The sequence below is a fragment of the Pristiophorus japonicus genome, chromosome 12 (assembly GCF_044704955.1).
Source record: "Pristiophorus japonicus isolate sPriJap1 chromosome 12, sPriJap1.hap1, whole genome shotgun sequence".
Lineage (NCBI taxonomy): Eukaryota > Metazoa > Chordata > Chondrichthyes > Pristiophoridae > Pristiophorus > Pristiophorus japonicus.
Genome location: NC_091988.1, coordinates 166,110,559 through 166,131,810, shown reverse-complemented (window position 1 = coordinate 166,131,810; position 21,252 = coordinate 166,110,559). Strand labels below are relative to the sequence as shown.

Sequence of the window (21,252 nt, the reverse complement as noted above, 5' to 3'; positions counted from 1 at the left end):
CAATATGTTGACAGCCTTCATTCATTGTTTCATGAGAAAAAGAATTTCTAATGAAGCAATAAACGGATTCTCAAACAGTCATGATCCAAGACAATTTGCAGATGAAATGATAATAACAGAAAAATGTCTATATATAATTTACATATAGACATTTAACTATATCTTTATTAGATGCACTCTAAATCAATTACTTTGTTTTAACCCTGGATGACTTCACCAGTAATGTGGATAAATGTGAGGTTATCCATTTTGGGGGCAAAAACACGAAGGCAGAATATTATCTGAATGGCAGCAGACTAGAAAAAGGGGAGGTGCAACGAGACCTGGGTGTCATGGTTCATCAGTCACTGAAAGTGTGCACACAGATACAGCAGGCGGTAAAGAAGGCAAATGGTATGTTGGCCTTCATAGCTAGGGGATTTGAATATGGGAGCAGGGAGGTCTTACTGCAGTTGTACAGGGCCTTAGTGAGGCCTCACCTGGAATATTGTGTTCAGTTTTGGTCTCCTAGTCTGAGGAAGGATGTTCTTGCTATTGAGGGAATGCAGTGAAGGTTCACCAGACTGGTTCTAGGGATGGCTGGGCTGTCATATGAGGAGAGACTGGATCAACTGGACCTTTATTCACTGGTGTTTAGAAGGATGAGGGGGGATCTCATAGAAACATATAAGATTCTGACAGGACTGGACAGGTTAGATGCGGGAAGAATGTTCTCGATGTTGGGGAAGTCCAGAACCAGGGGATAGAGTCTTAGGTTAAGGAGTAGGCCATTTAGGACTGAGATGAGGAGAAACTTCGTCACTCAGAGAGTTGTTGACCTGTGGAATTCCCTGCCGCAGAGAGTTGTTGATGCCAGTTCATTGGCTATATTCAAGAGGGAGTTAGATATGGCCCTTACGGTTAAGGGGATCAAGGGGTATGGAAAGAAAGCAGGAAAGGCGTACTGAAGGAATGATCAGCAATGATCTTATTGAATGGCGGTGCAGGCTCGAAGGGCCGAATGGCCTACTCATGCACCTATTTTCTATGTTTCGCTGTTTCCTGTAATTCCTCCCTCACTAAGTTCCATTATCCTGTAAAACACGACTAAGAATTCTAATGGCAACTCAAACTTAAGGAGAAAAGAACTGATCCAAGTACATTTGCTCTGTTTTCATCTCTCAGAATATATTTCTAATTTGCTAAAATAAATCATGGTCCTTTACTGAACCATTTGAGAGAATTAATCAAGGGAGCAGAAAATAGGAACTGCTGTTACTGTAAATGTCTTCCTAACAGAAATTTGCCCAGTCAACTAACTCTACTGATTAGATTTTCTCTTTATTTTAAAAAATCATCATCATTAACCACCTGCTAACAAAATCACTCAGTAATTGCTAATATGGATTTGAAACATGCAATTCTGGAAAACATCGCATCAACTGTAATGAAAAATGGCCAATTACAATGCACCTGTAGTTATGACCTTTCAGCCCTTGTCAAGCAGTTACTGATCATTTGATTGGTATAAATACTGTGCAGTGCCCAAATTTGGAGCAAAATGGGTCAACAAGTTCAAACAATCAGATTCACTGATCAGATGCTGCATGTGCTGGCTGTATCTACCACAATCAGACTTTTGCAGTGAGATCAGCCACAAGCATGCTAAAGTGCAATAAGTATGGCTTTTTGTCACTGAAAGAGGCAGCTCAGAAGGCAGGGGGCCCAGAAAAATGAGCAAACCTTAATGAAAAGCAGAAAGGTAAAGCACAAATGTTACTATGGAGTAGCAGCGCAAGATATATCTGAACATTAAGGAAATGAATAACAAAAGCAAATGCACAACATGTGGTACTGAAGCATTGAAATGTTAACAAAGATAAGAATGAACGAGGTATTAGAATTAAAAATAGCAAGATGATGTAAATTATGTTTGCACACCCTGACAGGAAGAGATTGATCTGATCCAGTCGTTCATTTATAAACTTCTGCAACAGTCTAATCATTAGTGACCTGGACTCCATCCTACATAGTGTCCAAATCATCCAAAACTGCAATCTTCATATCATATTACACATGAAGCACTGTGCACTCATCACTCCCTGCCCTTTCCAGTCTGCTTTGGCGCCCTATCTCTCAGTGCAATAATTGCAAAATCTTCATTTTCAACTCCTCAAGACCTCACTGCACCATACCTCTGGAATCTCGTCCAGTTGCTCACCCCCAGCCCCACACTCTTCAGTCTGTGACTCTGATTGGTTGTGCATCTCCCTCCACTGCTTCCTCATTAGTGGCAGAGGTTTCAGACACCACGTTCCTGTACTCCAAAATTCTTTCCCTCAATCTCTCTCTCCCCTTGCGACAGCTATTCCTAAAACTTGACTCTCTGCCAATGTTTTCAGTCATTATTTTCAGTCCTATTTCCTGTTTTGCATCAATGATGCACTCTAATGCACTTTATTATGAGAATTGTTACATAAATATAAATTGTTGCTGCAGCAGGTGGTGAGCCCACATGACTAGAAATGACTACCTCCATAGGGAAAGGAAAGCCTGGAAGGCATTGACATCACAGAGATTGAACCGATGCTATGTGCCCGATTAGTCATATATCCTGTAACTTGCACAACATGTGCCATCAGTGTGTGCAAATACACTAATTGTGTACAAGTGCAGTATGGCGCATATAAGGATAGTACAGCACCAACTGAATAAGTATGTTATACACTCATAATCTAGCATTTGCTCTCTTTGAGGCTTCTATTAAATTTCACATCAATAACTCCCCAACCAGTGGAAATAGCCATTTCCTCTTCACCCTATCAAAACCGTTCATAATTTTAAACAGATCTATTAAATCTCCTCTTTGCCTTCTCTGCTCCAGTGGAAATAGTCCCACTATCTCAAATCTCTGCTTATAACTATAATTTCCCATCTCTGGAATCATTCTGGTGAATTTACGATGTATAGAAGTAGCAGCACAGGAGCAGCCATTTAGCATTCATGTCATAGAAACATAGAAAATAGGTGCAGGAGCAGGCCATTCAGCCCTTCTAGCCTGCACCGCCATTCAATGAGTTCATGGCTGAACATGAAACTTCAGTACCCCCTTCCTGCTTTCTCGCCATAACCCTTAATCCCCCGAGTAGTAAGGACTTCATCTAACTCCCTTTTGAATATATTTAGTGAATTGGCCTCAACAACTTTCTGTGGTAGAGAATTCCACAGGTTCACCACTCTCTGGGTGAAGAAGTTTCTCCTCATCTCGGTCCTAAATGGCTTACCCCTTATCCTCAGACTGTGACCCCTGGTTCTGGACTTCCCCAACATTGGGAACATTCTTCCTGCATCTAACCTGTCTAAACCCGTCAGAATTTTAAATGTTTCCATGAGGTCCCCTCTCATTCTTCTGAACTCCAGTGAATACAAGCCCAGTTGATCCAGTCTTTCTTGATAGGTCAGTCCCGCCATCCCGGGAATCAGTCTGGTGAATCTTCGCTGCACTCCCTCAATAGCAAGAATGTCCTTCCTCAAGTTAGGAGACCAAAACTGTACACAATACTCCAGGTGTGGCCTCACCAAGGCCCTGTACAACTGTAGCAACACCTCCCTGCCCCTGTATTCAAATCCCCTCGCTATGAAGGCCAACATGCCATTTGCTTTCTTAACCGCCTGCTGTACCTGCATGCTAACCTTCAATGACTGATGTACCATGACACCCAGGTCTCGTTGCACCTTCCCTTTTCCTAATCTGTCACCATTCAGATAATAATCTGTCTCTCTGTTTTTACCACCAAAGTGGATAACCTCACATTTATCCACATTATACTTCATCTGCCATGCATTTGCCCACTCACTTAACCTATCCAAGTCACTCTGCAGCCTAATAGCATCCTCCTCGCAGCTCACACTGCCACCCAACTTAGTGTCATCCGCAAATTTGGAGATACTGCATTTAATCCCCTCGTCTAAATCATTAATGTACAATGTAAACAGCTGGGGCCCCAGCACAGAACCTTGCGGCACCCCACTAGTCACTGCCTGCCATTCTGAAAAGTACCCGTTTACTCCTACTCTTTGCTTCCTGTCTGACAACCAGTTCTCAATCCACGTCAGCACACTACCCCCAATCCCATGTGCTTTAACTTTGCACATTAATCTCTTGTGTGGGACCTTGTCGAAAGCCTTCTGAAAGTCTAAATATACCACATCAACTGGTTCTCCTTTGTCCACATTACTGGAAACATCCTCAAAAAATTCCAGAAGATTTGTCAAGCATGATTTCCCTTTCACAAATCCATGCTGACTTGGACCTATCATGTCACCATTTTCCAGATGCACTGCTATGACATCCTTAATAATTGATTCCATCATTTTGCCCACTACTGAGGTCAGGCTGACCGGTCTATAATTCCCTTTTTTCTCTCTCCCTCCTTTTTTAAAAAGTGGGGTTACATTGGCTACCCTCCACTCGCTAGGAACTGATCCAGAGTCAATGGAATGTTGGAAAATGACTGTCAATGCATCCGCTATTTCCAAAGCCACCTCCTTAAGTACTCTGGGATGCAGTCCATCAGGCCCTGGGGATTTATCGGCCTTCAATCCCATCAATTTCCCCAACACAATTTCCCGACTAATAAAGATTTCCCTCAGTTCCCCCTCCTTACTAGACCCTCTGACCCCTTTTATATCCGGAAGGTTGTTTGTATCCTCCTTAGTGAATACCGAACCAAAGTACTTGTTCAATTGGTCTGCCATTTCTTTGTTCCCCGTTATGACTTCCCCTGATTCTGACTGCAGGGGACCTACGTTTGTCTTTACTAACCTTTTTCTCTTTACATACCTATAGAAACTTTTGCAATCCGCCTTAATGTTCCCTGCAAGCTTCTTCTCGTACTCCATTTTCCCTGCCCTAATCAAACCCTTTGTCCTCCTCTGCTGAGTTCTAAATTTCTCCCAGTCCCCAGGTTCACTGCTATTTCTGGCCAATTTGTATGCCACTTCCTTGGCTTTAATACTATCCCTGATTTCCCTAGATAGCCACGGTTGAGCCACCTTCCCTTTTTTATTTTTACGCCAGACAGGAATGTACAATTGTTGTAATTCATCCATGCGGTCTCTAAATGTCTGCCATTGCCCATCCACAGTCAACCCCCTAAGTATCATTCGCCAATCTATCCTAGCCAATTCACGCCTCATACCTTCAAAGTTACCCTTCTTTAAGTTCTGGACCATGGTCTCTGAATTTACTGTTTCATTCTCCATCCTAATGCAGAATTCCACCATATTATGGTCACTCTTCCCCAAGGGGCCTCGCACAATGAGATTGCTAATTAATCCTCTCTCATTACACAACACCCAGTCTAAGATGGCCTCCCCCCTAGTTGGTTCCTCAACATATTGGTCTAGAAAACCATTCCTTATACACTCCAGGAAATCCTCCTCCACCGTATTGCTTCCAGTTTGGCTAGCCCAATCTATGTGCATATTAAACTCACCCATTATAACCGCTACACCTTTATTGCATGCACCCCTAATTTCCTGTTTGATGCCCTCCCCAACATCCCTATTACTGTTTGGAGGTCTGTACACAACTCCTACTAACGTTTTTTGCCCTTTGGTGTTCTGCAGCTCTACCCATATAGATTCCACATCATCCAAGCTAATGTCTTTCCTAACTATTGCATTAATCTCCTCTTTAACCAGCAATGCTACCCAACCTCCTTTTCCTTTTATTCTATCCTTCCTGAATGTTGAATACCCCTGAATGTTGAGTTCCCAGCCCTGGTCATCCTGGAGCCACGTCTCCGTAATCCCAATCACATCATATTTGTTAACATCTATTTGCACAATTAATTCATCCACCTTATTGCGGATACTCCTTGCATTAAGACACAAAGCCTTCAGGCTTGTTTTTTTAACACCCTTTGTCCTTTTAGAATTTTGCTGTACAGTGGCCCTTTTTGTTCTTTGCCTTGAGTGTCTCTGCCCTCCACTTTTCCTCATCTCCTTTCTGTCTTTTGCTTTTGCCTCCTTTTTGTTTCCCTCTGTCTCCCTGCATTGGTTCGCATCCCCCTGCCATATTAGTTTAAATCCTCCCCAACAGTGGCAGTTTGTGGCAGAAGTGATCGCAGACACCATCTCTGAAAGTATTGAACCCACAGGGACTGCAGCCAGCAAAGCCGTGTGCACTGGTGTGGATACATCAGGATTAAGCACAGATATATGTATCTCCTGTAGCTCATCAGTTGGCTGTGCGGCCATCCATCAGTGCTATTCCCTCACCTAGGAAGCACTTAGTAGTGAAACAAAAGCAACACAGACAAATATACAGCACACAAGGGACAAACACAGAAGTGAAATGCATTCAATATCTATGCCACAAGTACTGAAAATCTTAAAATCTGATATAGGCTGAAAATTTCTTTTTGTCCAGCATAGAAAATGTCAGATGTCCAAAAGTCAAACAAAATGGTTGAATCTTTTGATGTTCACTGTGGTATAGAAGTTGACAGCAGTGGTCATCAACACTGCCACTGTGAGGCGCACACGGTTGCTTCAAACACATTTCCAGCAGACCAGTCACCTTTCACAACCATGCCTATGGTTCAGAACTCCTAATCCAAGCATAACACTTACAAATAGTGTCTTGCTCTCAGAACACAAATACCTTTTCATCAACTCAGTCATTAATACACTGTGTTACCAATCTAAATCTCACAATTCATGTCACAAAGGTAAGTACTGATGAAGGAGAGCATAAAGCCTATCCAGTTCCTCTTCCCATAGATACCTGTTACTGCACCCACTTACTTCTTGAATTATTCCAAAGATCTACAGTTGTGAGAATGGTGATATGTAAGAAAGATCATCAAATGAGGCCCTATGGGTTGAACTGAAGAGCAAAAAAGGGGCAATCACACTGCCGGGAGTGTACTATAGACCCCCAAATAGTCAAGAGGGAGGTAGAACAGCAAATATATATGCAAACTTTTGAGAAATGCAAAAACCATAGGGCAATAATAGTAGGGGATTTCAACTACCCTAAAATTAACTGGGATAGAATCTGTGTAAAAGGTATAGAGAGTGCAGAATTCTTCAAATGCATTCAGCAGGACTTTTTTAGCTAGTATGTAGCAAGTCCGACAAAAGAGGGAGCGGTTCTGGACTTAGTTTTAGAGAATGAAGCTGGGCAGGTGGAAGGGGTGTCGGTGAGAGAGCATTTTGGTGGTAGTGATGATCATAATTCAGTTAGATTTAGAACAGTTATGGAAAAGAACAAAGATAGACCAAGAGTAAAAGTTCTCAATTGGGAAAAGGCCAATTTTACAGAGCTGAGATGTGATTTAGTAAAAGTGGACTGGAAACAGCCACTTGATGGTAAATCAGTGTCAGAGCAGCGGGAGGCATTCAAGGAGGAGATCATGAGGGTTCAGAGCAAATATGTTCCCACAAAAAAAAGGGTGTAACTCTCAAATCTAGAGCCCCCTGGATGTCAAGAGGCATACAGGGTAACATAAGGCAAAAAATACCAAGAGGTCAGATACCAAGAGCTTTATAATGCAGTATAGAAAGTGCAGGGGTGAAATTAAAAAGGAAATTAGGAAAGCAAAGAGAGGGCATGAAAAAATATTGGCAAGTAACTTAAAAGGAAATCCCAAATATGTTTTATAAATACATAAAGAGAAAGTGAATAACTAAAGAAAGAATAGGGCCTATTAGAGATCAAAAAGGTAACTTGTGTGTTGAGGCATAAGATGTGGGCTCTCAATGAATACATTACATCTGTCTTTGCAAAAGAGAGGAACGATGCAAACATTGTAGTTAAGGAGGAGTGTAAAATATTAGATGAGATAAACATAGTGAGAGAAGGAAGTATTAAGGGGTTTAGCATCATTGAAAGTAGATAAATTGCCAGGCTCTGATGAAATGTATCCCAGGCTGTTGAGAGAAGCAAGGGAGGAAATAGTGGAGTCTCTGACCATCATTTTCCAATCCTCTCTGGCTACGGGTGTGGTATTAGAGGACTGCTAATATTGTACCATTGTTTAAAAAGAGGGAAAGGAATAGGCCGAGTAATTACAGGCCAATCAGTGGTGAGCAAATTATTGGAAAAAAGTCTGAGGGACAGTATTAATGGTCATTTAAAAAATACGGATTAATCAAGGATAATCAGCATAGATTTGTTTAGAAAAGATCGTGTCTGACTAATGTGAATAATTTTTTGAGGAGGTAACAAGGAGTCGATGAGGGTAGTACATTTGATGTAGTCTACGTGGATTTCAGCAAGGCTCTTGACATGGTCCCATGTGGCAGACTAGTCAGAAAAGTAAAAGCCCATGGGATCCAAGGGAAAGTGGCAAGTTGAATCCAAAATTGGCTCAGTGGCAGGAAGCAAAGGGTAATGGTCAACGGGTGGTTTTGTCAATGAAGGGCTGTTTCCAGTGAGGTATCGCAGGGCTCAGTGTTAGGTCCCTTGCTTTTTGTGGTATATATCAATGATTTAGACTTCAATGTAGAGGGTATGATTAAGAAGTTTGCAGCTGATACAAAAATTGGCCATGTGGTTGATAATGAAGAAGGAAGAAGATTGCTGGAAGATATCAATGAATTGGTCAGGTGGGCAGTACAGTGGCAAATAGAATTCAATCCCGAGAAGTGTGAGGTTATACATTTTGGGAGGACTAACAAGGCAAGGAAATACATGATAAATGGTAGGATACTGAGAAGTGTAGAGGAACAGAGGGGCCTTGGAGTGCATGTCCACAGATCCCTGAAGGTAGCAGGACAGGTAGATAAGGTGGTTAAGAAAGCATATGGGATACTTTTCCTTTATTAGCCAAGGCATAGAATATAAGAGCAGAGAGATTATGCTTGAACTGTATGAAACATTAGTTAGGCCACAGCTAGAGTACTGTGTGCAGTTCTGGTCATATTACAGGAAAAATGTGATTGCACTAGAGAGGGTACAGAGGAGATTTACGAGGATGTTGTCTGGACTGGAGAATTTTAGCTGTGCGGAAAGCTTGGATAGGCTGGGTTGTTTTCTTTGGAACAGAGGAGGCTGAGGGGAGACTTAATTGAGGTGTATAAAATTTTGAGAGGCTTAGATAGAGTGGATAGGGAGGATCTATGTCCCTTAGCAGAGGAGGAGAAGGGGGGGGGCAGAGGAGGAGAAGGGGGGGGGAGGAGGTGAAGGGGTGGGGAGGAGAGGGGGTGTGGGGAGGAGAGGGGGGGTGGAGAGGAGGAGAGGGGGGGGGAGAGATGGGGAGGAGTGGGAGGGGAGGAGAGAGAGGGGAGGGGAGGGGAGGGAGGGAGGGAGGAGAGAGGGGAGGGAGGAGAGGAGAGGGGAGGGAGGGAGAGAGAGAGGGAAAAGGAGGCTGAACGGCCGGGCCCAAGACTTCGGGCTGGATTTACAGGTAGGTGGCGTCGGGTCTTGGGTCCCGAGGGGAGGTTGCGGAGATCCTGGGGAGGGCGGAGATCGCAGGGGGAGGGAGGGAGGGCGGAGGTCGGTGGGGGGAAGGAGGGAGGAGAGTCGCGGAGGTCGTGGGGGAGGGGGAGAGAGTCGCGGAGGTCGGGGGGAGGGGGGAGGGGGGAAGAGATTCGCGGAGGTCGGGGGGAGGGGGGAAGAGAGTCGCAGAAGTCAGGGGGAGGGGGAAGAGAGTCGCGGAGGTCGGGGGGAGGGGGGAAGAGAGTCGCGGAGGTTGGTGGGGAGGAAGAGAGTCGCGGAGGTCAGGGGTGGGGGTGGGGAAGAGAGTTACGGAGGTTGGTGGGGGGGAAGAGAGTCGCGGAGGTCGGGGGGAGGGGGGAAGAGAGTCGCAGAAGTCGGGGGGAGGGGGGAAGAGAGTCGCGGAGGTCGGGGGGAGGGGGGAAGAGAGTCGCGGAGGTTGGTGGGGAGGAAGAGAGTCGCGGAGGTCGGAGGGAGGGGGGAAGAGAGTCGCGGAGGTCGGAGGGGGGAAGAGAGTCGCGGAGGTCAGGGGTGGGGGTGGGGAAGAGAGTTACGGAGGTTGGTGGGGGGGAAGAGAGTCGCGGAGGTCGGGGGGAGGGGGGAAGAGAGTCGCGGAGGTCGGGGGGAGGGGGGAAGAGAGTCGCGGAGGTCGGGAGTGGGGGGGAAGAGAGTCGCGGAGATCCGGGGGGGAGAGAGAGTCACGGAGGTCGGGGGGAGGGAAGAGAGTCGTGGAGGTCGGGGGGGGGGGAAGAAGAGAGTCGCGGAGGTCCGGGGGGGGGGGCGGGGGAGAGAGTCGCGGAGGTCAGCGGGGGGGGGGAGAAGAGAGTCGCGGAGGTCCGGGGCGAGTGAGTCGGGGGGGGGGGAAGAGGGTCGGGGGAGAGTCGCGGAGGTCGGGTCGCCGGGTGGGGGGGGGGGGAGCGGAGGCCGGGTCGTGGGGGGAGGGTGAGCGGGGGTCGGGTCGGATCGCCGCCGGGGACGGTGGTGAGCGGAGGCCGGGTCGCCGGGGGGGGAGTTGGGGGAGTGGACGTCGGGTCGCCAGGGTGGGGAGAGCGGGTGACAAGTCGGGTGGGAGGTGAGCCTTATCCACGCAGCCCCAGTGAGGCCATTCGGCCAGGGCTAGGGGCTGCGTGCTTCGGGCCCCTCCCACTGTAGCGCGCATGTGCAGAGGTCCCGGCACTGTTTTCAGCGCAGGGACCTGGCTCGGCCCCCCACAGCTCGTGCTGTGCCGCGCCCAGCTCCAGAGGACCTGCAGGGAGCTGGAGAATAGGTGAGTTTTTTTTAGGCGCACTTTGTGGCGCGAAAAACGGGCAGCCCGTAAATTGGAAGCAGTAGGGTTCCCAGCAACAATATCTGGGGCACTCCGCTCAACGCATCTCTCCATACCGCTATCATTCCCATATCTAGTACCATCTCCTTTCTCACTTTCAGCAAATTCATGATCCACCTCAAAAGTCTTATCTAACATGCCCATAGTTTTAATCTTGTGCAGTAGTCTTTCATGTGGAACTTTCTGGAAGTCTAAAGAAGGAAAAGAAAGACTTGCATTTATATAATGCTTTTTATGACCTCAGGACATCCCAAAGCGCTTTAGAGCCAATGACGTACTTTTGAAGCGTAGTCACTGTTTTAATGTAAGTAACGCGGTAGACAATTTGTGCACAGCAAGGTCCCGCAAACAGCAATATGATAATGACCAGATAATCTGTTTTAGTGATGTTGGTTCAGGGATAAATGTTGGCCAGGACACCAAGAGAACTCCTCTGCTCTATGAATAGTGCTGTGGGATCATTCACGTCCTCTTGAGAGGGCAGATATGACCTTGGTACATGGCTTTCCACATTCCAACTTAGAAAATTAAAAGAAACTGACCATCAGATTTTTTTAAAAAGCTGGCACAATCCCCAGAAAGCTGATACATTTCAACAGTGACTACACTTCAAAGATACTTCATTTCCCCTTCCCTCACCCCTTCATTGTCATCCATTTCTTTGACATCCATTTTTCCTTTTATTGCCATCCATTTCCCCCCCTCATTCCTTGTTATAACTTGCCATCCATGTCTTCCCCACCTACTCAAGTCACTCTTCTACCTGAGTCCAGTTGCTAATGTACAGCAATAAGCACCACTGCCCTATGTGTGATTCCCAGCACTAATGCCAATGACTGCTGTCTCTGTGTCCTGTATATGGGAACTCCACTTCTCACACAAATTCCCACCTATAGTATACAGAGGCTGCAATCCCTGCCATTAAGGAGTAGTGTTGAGTGGAGAGAGGAACCTGTTTCAATGCAACAGCAGCTGAGTGTAGGAAGGACTGGGATTAGGGATAGAGTGACCAGTTCTATGGCCAGTAGCTGGTTTTGGTCAACAAACATTGACATGTCAGCCAGACCCCAAAATACTGCCTGTTAGTTTGAAAAGCCGATGGTCAGTATGTATGCAGGGGTAAAAGTATAGTGCGGTTATCAATTACTTGGTCCCCTAAATACTATTGCTTACAGAAAGCTCAATTAAACTGTCTTGCTTAGAATCTTGTCCCAGAGACTATAACTAGATTTCAGCTTTTTAAGGTATGAAATTTACTTTTTTATTCATTCATAGGATGTAGGCATCGCTGGCAAAGCCAGCATTTATTGCCCATCCCCAGTTGCCCTTGAGAGGATGGTGGTGAGCCACCTTCTTGAACCACTACAGTTAGTGTGGTGAAGGTACTCCCGTAATGCTGTTAGGGAAGGAGTTCCCGGATTTCAACCCAGTGACAATGAAGGAACGGTGATATATTTCCAAGTCAGGATGGAGTATGACTTGGAGGGGAACTTGGAGCTTGGTGGTCTTGGTAGGTGGTCGAGGTCGCAGGTTTAGGAGCTGCTGTCGAAAAAGCCTTGGTGAGTTGTGCCATCTACAAGGTACAGGCCAGGAGTGTGATGGAATACTCTACCGTGCCTGGATGAGTGGAGCTCCAACAACATTCAAGAAGCTCGATGCCAGTCATGGCAAAGCAGCCCACTTGATTGGCATCTGATCCACCACCTTGCTACATTGCGTCTTGTAGATGATATATTCTGCAGTGACAATGCGCCAGTAGCAGAGGGAGGGAATGTTTACGGTGGTGGATGGGGTGCCAATCAAGTGGGCTGCTTTCTCATGGCTGGTGTCAAGCTGCTTGAATGTTGTTGGAGCTGCGCTCATCCAGACAAGTGGAGAGTATTCCATCACGATCCTGACTTGTGCCTTGTAGATGGTGGAAAGGGTTTGGGGAGTCAGGTGAGCCACTCACCACAGAATTGCCAGCTTCTTGTAGCCACAGTATCTATGTGACTGGTCCAGTTGTTTCTGGTCAATGGTGACCCTGGAATGTTGATGGTGGGAGATTCAATAATAGTAATGCCATTGAATGTCATCCGTAGGTAGTTAGACTCTCTCTTGTTGGATATAGTCATTACTTGGCACTATTATGGTGTGAATGTTATTTGCCACTTATCAGCCCAATCCTGAATGTTGTCCAGATCTTGCTGCATGCAAGCATGGACTGCTTCATTATCTGAGGAGCTGCAAATGGAACTGAACACTGAGCAGTCATCACCAAACATCCCCACTTCTGACCTTATGATGGAGGGAAGGTCATTGATGAAGCAGCTGAAGATGGTTGGTCCTGGGACACTGCCCTGAGGAACTCCTGTTGTGATTCCTGGGGCTGGGATTGACCTCCAACCACCTCAGCCATCTTTGTGTTAGGTATGACTCTGGCCAGTGGAGAGTTTTCCCCCTGATTCCCATTGACTTCAGTTTTACTGGTGTTCCTTGATACCGTTCTCAGTCAAATGCTGCCTTGATGTCAAGGGCAGTCACTCTCACCTCACCTCTGGAATTCAGCTCCTTTATCAATGTTTGGACCAAGGCTGTAATGAATTCTGGAGCCGAGTGGTCTTGGTGGAGCATCAGTGAGTAGGTAATCATAGAATCATAGAAATTTACAGCCATTTTGGTCCATCGTGTCCGGGCCGGCCAACAAGTCGCTATCCAGCCAAATCCCACTTTCCAGCTCTAGGTCCATAACCCAGCAGGTTGCAGCACTTGAGGTGCACATCCAAGTACTTTTTAAATGTGATGAGGGTTTCTGCCTCTACTACCCTTTCAGGCAGTGAGTTCCAGACCCCCCTACCCTCTGGGTGAAGAAATTGCCCGGCAAATCCCCTCTAAACCTTCTACTAATTACCTTAAATTTATGTCCCCTGTTTGTTGACCCCTCTGCTAAGAGAAATAGGCCCTTTCTATCCACTATATCTAGGCCCCTCATAATTTTATACACCTCAATGAGGTCACCCCTCAGCCTCCTCTGTTCCAAGGAAAACAAACCCAGCCTATCCAATCTGTCCTCGTAGCTAAGATTCTCCACTCCCGGCAACATCCTCATAAATTTCCTCTGTACCCACTCCAGTGCGGTGATCAGAACTGCATGCAGTACTCTAGCTGTGGCCTAACTAGTGAAGCATAACACCCCTGCTCTTGTATTCTATGCCTCAGTTAATAAAGGCAAGCATTCCGTATGCCTTCTTAACCACCTTATGGACCTGGCCTACTACCTTCAGGGATCTGAGGACATGCACTCCAAGGTCCCTTTGTTCCTCCACACTTCTCAGTGTCCTACCATTTAATGTGTATTCCCTTTCCTTGTTTGCCCTCTCCAAATGCATCACTTCACATATCTCCGTATTAAATTCCATTTGCCACTGTACTGCCCATCTGACTAGTTGATTTATATCTTCCTGCTTTTTTCTTCATTATCAACCACAGAGCCGATTTTAGTATCATCTGCAAACTTCTTAATCATACCCCCTATATTCAAGTCTAGATCATTGATGTATACCACAAAAAGCAAGGGACTTAGTAATGAGCCCTGCAGAACAGCCTTCCAGTCACAAAAACACCCATCCACATTACCCTCTGCTTCCTGTTTTTGAGCCAATTTTGGATCCCATTTGCCACTTTGCCCTGGATCCCATGGGTTTTTACTTTCGTGACCAGTCTGCCATTTGGAACCATATCAAAAGCCTTACTGAAATCCATATACACTACGTCATATGCACTACTGTCATCGACCCTACTTGTTAACTCCTCAAAAAATTCAATCAAGTTAGTCAGACATGACCTTCCCTTAACAAATCCGTGCTGACTATCCTTGATTAATCCGTGTCATTCTAAATGAAGATTTATCCTGTCCTTCAGAATTTTTTCCAATAATTTTCCCACCACTGACGTTAGACTGACTGGCCTGCAATTACTCGGTCTCTCTCTTTTTCCCTCCTTGAACAAAAGTACCACATTTCGGAAGGATAGACAGAAAGGAAAAGGAGGCGGGGTGGCGTTGCTGGTGAAAGAGGAAATTAATGCAATTGTAAGGAAAGACATTAGTTGGATGATGTGGAATCGGTATGGGTGGAGCTACGGAATACCAAGGGGCAGAAAACGCAAGTGGGAGTTGTGTACAGACCTCCAAACAGTAGAAGTGATGTTGGGGAGGGCATCAAACAGGAAATTAGGGGTGCATGCAATAAAGATGCAGCAGTTATCATGGATGACTTTAATGTGCATATAGATTGGGCTAACCAAACTGGAAGCAATACGGTGGAGGACGATTTCCTGGAGTGCATAAGGGATGGTTTTCTAGACCAATATGTCGAGGAACCAACTAGGGGGGAGGCCATCTTAGACTGTGTGTTGTGGAATGAGAGAGGATTAATTAACAATCTCATTGTGCGAGGCCCCTTGGGGAAGAGTGACCATAATATGGTGGAATTCTACATTAGGATGAAGAATGAAACGGTTAATTCAGAGACTATGGTGCAGAACTTAAAGAAGGGTAACTTTGAAGGTATGAGGCGTGAATTGGCTAGGATAGATTGGCGAATGATACTTAAGGGGTTGACTGTGGATGGGCAATGGCAGACATTTAGAGACCGCATGGATGAACTACAACAATTGTACATCCTTGTCTGGCGTAAAAATAAAAAAGGGAAGGTGGCTCAATCGTGTCTATCAAGGGAAGTCAGGGATAGTATTAAAGCCAAGGAAGTGGCATACAAATTGGCCAGAAATAGCAGCGAACCCGGTGACTGGAAGAAATTTAGAATTCAGCAAAGGAGGACAAAGGGTTTGATTAGGGCGGGGAAAATAGAGTACGAGAGGAAGCTTGCAGGGAACATTAAAATGGACTGCAAAAGCTTCTATAGATATGTGAAGAGAAAAAGGTTAGTAAAGACAAACGTAGATCCCCTGCAGTCAGAATCAGGGGAAGTCATAACTGAGTATGATTTGGTGGCCATTACAGAAACATGGTTGCAAGGTGGCCAAGACTGGGAATTAAACATACAGGGGTATCTGACAATTCGGAAGGATAGACAAGAAGGGAAAGGAGGTGGGGTAGCTCTGTTCATAAGGGATGATATCAAGGCAGTTGTGAGAGATGATATTGGCTCTAATGAACAAAATGTTGAATCATTGTGGGTGGAGATTAGAGATAGTAAGGGGAAAAAGTCACTGGTGGGCGTAGTTTATAGGCCCCCAAATAATAACTTCATGGTGGGGCGGACAATAATCAAAGGAATAATAGAGGCATGTGGAAAAGGAACGGCAGTAATTATGGGGGATTTTAACCTAAATATTGATTGGTCAAATCAAATCGCACGGGGTAGCCTGGAGGAGGAATTCATAGAATGCATACGGGATTGTTTCTTAGAACAGTATGTTACAGAACCTACAAGGGAGCAAGCTATCTTAGATCTGGTCCTGTGTAATGAGACAGGAATAATAAACGATCTCCTAGTAAAAGATCCTCTCGGAATGAGTGATCACAGTATGGTTGAATTTGTAATACAGATTGAGGCTGAGGAAGTAGTGTCTCAAACGAGCGTACTATGCTTAAACAAAGGGGACTACAGTGGGATGAGGGCAGAGTTAGCTGAAGTAGACTGGGAACACAGACTAACCGGTGGCACAATTGAGGAACAGTGGAGGACTTTTAAGGGGCTCTTTCATAGTGCTCAACAAAAATATATTCCAGTGAAAAAGAAGGGCGGTAAGAGAAGGGACAACCAGCAGTGGATAACCGAGGAAATAAAGGAGAGTATCAAATTAAAAACCAATGCATAAAAGGTGGCCAAGGTTAGTGGGAAACTAGAAGATTGGGAAAATTTTAAACGACAGCAAAGAATGACTAAGAAAGCAATAAAGAAAGGAAAGACAGATTACGAAAGTAAACTTGCGCAAAACATAAAAACAGATAGTAAAAGCTTTTACCGATATATAAAACGGAAGAGAGTGACGAAAGTAAATGTTTGTCCCTTAGAAGATGAGAAGGGGGATTTAATAATGAGAAATGTGGAAATGGCTGAGACCTTAAACAATTATTTTGCTGCGGTCTTCACAGTGCAAGACACAAAAACCATGCCAAAAATTGCTGGTCACGGGAATGTGGGAAGGGAGGACCTTGAGACAATCACTATCACGAGGGAGGTTGCGCTGGACAGGCTAATGGGACTCAAGATAGACAAGTCCCCTGGTCCTGATGAAATGCATCCCAGGGTATTAAAAGAGATAGCGGAAGTTATAGCAGATGCATTCGTTATAATCTACCAAAATTCTCTGGACTCTGGGGAGGTACCATCGGATTGGAAAGCAGCTAATGTAACGTCTGTTTAAAAAAGGGGGCAGACAAAAGGCAGGTAACTATAGGCCGGTTAGTTTAACATCTGTAGTGGGGAAAATGCTTGAAGCCATCATTAAGGAAGAAATAGCGGGACATCTAGATAGGAACAGTGCAATCAAGCAGACGCAACATGGATTCATGAAGGGGAAATCATGTTTAACTAATTTACTGAAATTCTTTGAGGATATAACGAGCATGGTGGATAGAGGTGTATCGATGGATGTGGTGTATTTAGATTTCCAAAAGGCATTCGATAAGGTGCCACACAAAAGGTTACTACAGAAGATAAAGGTATGCAGAGTCAGGAGAAATGTATTAGCATGGATCGAGCATTGGCTGGCTAACAGAAAGCAGAGAGTCGGGATAAATGGGTCCTTTTCGGGTTGGAAATCGGTGGTTTGTGGTATGCCACAGGGATTGGTGCTGGGACCACAACTGTTTACAATATACATAGATGACCTGGAAGAGGGGACAGAATGTAGTGCAACAAAATTTGCAGATGACACAAAGATTAGTGGGAAAGCGAGTTGTGTAGAGGACACAGAGAGGCTGCAAAGAGATTTAGATGGGTTAAGCGAATGGGCTAAGGTTTGGCAGATGGAATACAATGTCAGAAAATGTGAGGTCATCCACCTTGGGAAAAAAAACAGTAAAAGGGAATATTATTTGAATGGGGAGAAATTACAACATGCTGCGGTGCAGAGGGACCTGGGGGTCCTTGTGCATGAATCCCAAAAAGTTAGTTTGCAGGTGCAGCAGGTAATCAGGAAGGCGAATGGAATGTTGGCCTTCATTGCGAGAGGGATGGTGTACAAAAGCAGGGAGGTCCTGCTACAACTGTATAGGGTATTGGTGAGGCCGCACCTGGAGTACTGCGTGCAGTTTTGGTCACCTTACTTAAGGAAGGATATACTTGCTTTGCAAGGGGTACAGAGACGATTCACTAGGCTGATTCCGGAGATGAGGGGGTTACCTTATGATGATAGATTGAGTAGACTGGGTCTTTACTCGAAGGATGAGGGGTGATCTTATAGAAACATCTAAAATAATGAAAGGGATAGACAAGATAGAGGCAGAGAGGTTGTTTCTACTGGTCGGGGAGACTAGAACTAGGGGGCACAGCCTCAAAATATGGGGGAGCCAATTTAAAACCGAGTTGAGAAGGAATTTCTTTTCCCAGAGGATTGTGAATCTGTGGAATTCTCTGCCCAAGGAAGCAGTTGAGGCTAGCTCATTGAATGTATTCAAATCACAGATAGATAGATTTTTAACCAATAAGGGAATTAAGGGTTATGGGGAGCGGGCGGGTAAGTGGAGCTGAGTCCACGGCCAGATCAGCCATGATCTTTTTGAATGGCGGAGCAGGCTCGAGGGGCTAGATGGCCTACTTGTGTTCCTAATTCTTATGTTCTTATGAACAAAGAAATGGCAGACCAATTGAACAAGTACTTTGGTTCGGTATTCACTAAGGAGGACACTAACAACATTCCGGATATAAAAGGGGTCAGAGGCTCGAGTGAGAAGGAGGAACTGAGGGAAAGCCTTATCAGTCGGGAAATTGTGTTGGGGAAATTGATGGGATTGAAGGCCGATAAATCCCCAGGGCCTGATGTTCTGCATCCCAGAGTACTTAAGGAGGTGGCTTTGGAAATAGCGGATGCATTGACAGTCATTTTCCAAAATTCCATAGACTCTGGATCAGTTCCTATGGAGTGGAGGGTTGCCAATGTAACCCCACTTTTTAAAAAAGGAGGGAGAGAAAACGGGGAATTATAAACAGGTCAGCCTGACATCGGTAGTGGGTAAAATGATGGAATCAATTATTAAGGATGTCATAGTAGCGCATTTGTAAAGAGGTGTCATGATAGGTCCAAGCCAGCATGGATTTGTGAAAGGGAAATCATGCTTGACAAATCTTCTGGAATTTTTTGAGGATGTTTCCAGTAGAGTGGATTAGGGAGAACCAGTTGATGTGGTGTATTTGGACTTCCAGAAGGCTTTCGACAAGGTCCCACACAAGAGATTATTGTGCAAAGTTAAAGCACATGGGATTGGTGGTAGTGTGCTGACATGGATTGAGAACTGGTTGGCAGACAGGAAGCAAAGAGTAGGAGTAAATGGGTACTTTTCAGAATGGCAGGCAGTGACTAGTGGGGTACCGCCAAGGTTCTGTGCTGGGGCCCCAGCTGTTTACATTGTACGTTAATGATTTAGACGAGGGGATTAAATGTAGTATCTCCAAATTTGCGGATGACACTAAGTTGGGTGGCAGTGTGAGCTGCGAGGAGGATGCTATGAGGCTGCAGAGTGACTTGGATAGGTTAGGTGAGTGGGCAAATGCATGGCAGATGAAGTATAATGATGATAAATGTGAGGTTATCCACTTTGGTGGTAAAAACAGAGAGACAGACTATTATCTGATTAGGAAAAGGGGAGGTGCAGCGGGACCTGGGTGTCATGATTCATCAAGTCGTTGAAAGTTGGCATGCAGGTACAGCAGGCGGTGAAGAACGCAAATGGTATGTTGGCCTTCATAGCAAGGGGATTTGAGTATAGGGGCAGGGAAGTCTTACTGCAGTTATACAGGGCCTTGGTGAGGCCCCACCTGGAATATTGTGTTCAGTTTTGGTCTCCTAACCTGAGGAAGGACGTTCTTGCTATTGAGGGCGTGCAGTGAAGGTTCACCAGACTGATTCCAGGGATGGCAGGACAGACATATGAGGAGAGACTGGAGCAACTGGGCCTTTATACACTGGAGTTTAGAAGGATGAGTGGGGATCTCAGAAACATATAAAATTCTGACGAGACTGGACAGGTTAGATGCGGGAAGAATGTTCCCGATGTTGGGGAAGTCCAGAACCAGGGGACACAGTCTTAGGATAAGGGGCAGGCCATTTAGGACTATGAGGAGAAACTTCTTCACTCAGAGAGTTGTTAACTTGTGGAATTCCCTGCCGCAAAGAGTTGTTGATGCCAGTTCATTGGATATATTCAAGAGGGAGTTAGATATGGCCCTTACGGCTAAAGGGATGAAGGGGCATGGAGAGAAAGCAGGAAAGGGATAATGAAGGAACGATCAGCCATGATCTTATTGAATGGTGGTGCTGGCTCGAAGGGTTGAATGGCCTACTCCTGCACCTATTTTCTATGTTTCTATCCCATTGTGACTATGTGTAAATAGTACACACAAACAACCACCATGGAGATGTCACCGTGCATTGGGCTAACACCATGTCACCCCGGAATTAATTCTCCCCCTCCCCTCCACCCAATTTTTTTCCTTCTTCCCCTAAAGTTGGTCACTTATGCTGCTCCATGGGCCCAGCAGTCATTGGGTAGCTTACCCCAGTAACTATGCTTCACACAAAAACCCAGACAATAATTATCAGCAAGCTACCTAACAATGGAGGATGCTCGAGCACAACCCACAGGCATACAGTTTCCAGCAAGGTTTTCTGCATAGGAATCTAGAACAAGAAACCTGACTCGTTTTTTTTTAATCCTTCCCTATGCTGCTTGATGGAGCGCAATATTTTTTTAAAGTCTGTGCAATCCTGCTGCCTTAAGTCATTTACTCCAATCTAATGAAGTGGTCATTATTCTAGAAATGGCAGTGTGTGGAGGATTCCACCGGAAAGCTTCGACTTCATAAGTGCAAAGGAATGGCCGTCACCGCAGTATCTGGCAAGAAGGGATCGAGCCGTTTCCAGTCCAAGTACGACAGCACCGACGGAGGAGACTGCGATTGTGAAGAAAATGGATACAAAATGAGCGCAGCAGTGCGACAAAAACAGAAAATTTTCTCCAAGCGAAGTAAGTGGTGGATGTGCCTGTACTGTGTAAAGATAAGGCATGAGGACAGCAATCCACTCAAAGGCCCAGCAGTATGGGACTTGCAGTTGAAAGTTTAAATTAGGCATGGAAGAGTGGAACGTCGGGAAACTTTTCTTGTATCATAAATTATCCCACTTTGAGATTCGAGGAATTACAACATTCTGACTACCACAACATTTAAGAACAACCTAAAGAAAGATATTATAACTAGAATGGCTTATTCACATGGCTGCCAAAACATTTTATTAAAATATTCATATTGTATTCTTGGCAACCATGGGTAGG

General features: G+C 45.3%; 1 protein-coding gene across 5 annotated transcripts in view; it reads left to right on the top strand.

Moving 5' to 3' along the window:
* LOC139277536 (extracellular sulfatase Sulf-2-like) overlaps positions 1-21,252 on the top strand; it is a 383,019-nt gene that overhangs the window by 331,520 nt on the left and 30,247 nt on the right. For all 5 annotated transcript variants that reach the window (XR_011596105.1, XM_070896109.1, XM_070896110.1 and 2 more), the window contains one exon: positions 20,739-20,946. Coding sequence is in view for 4 of the 5 variants with exons in the window: in XM_070896109.1 (XP_070752210.1) it covers positions 20,739-20,946 (208 nt within the window). In the remaining variant the exon portion in view is untranslated. The remainder of the gene's footprint in view (positions 1-20,738; positions 20,947-21,252) is intronic.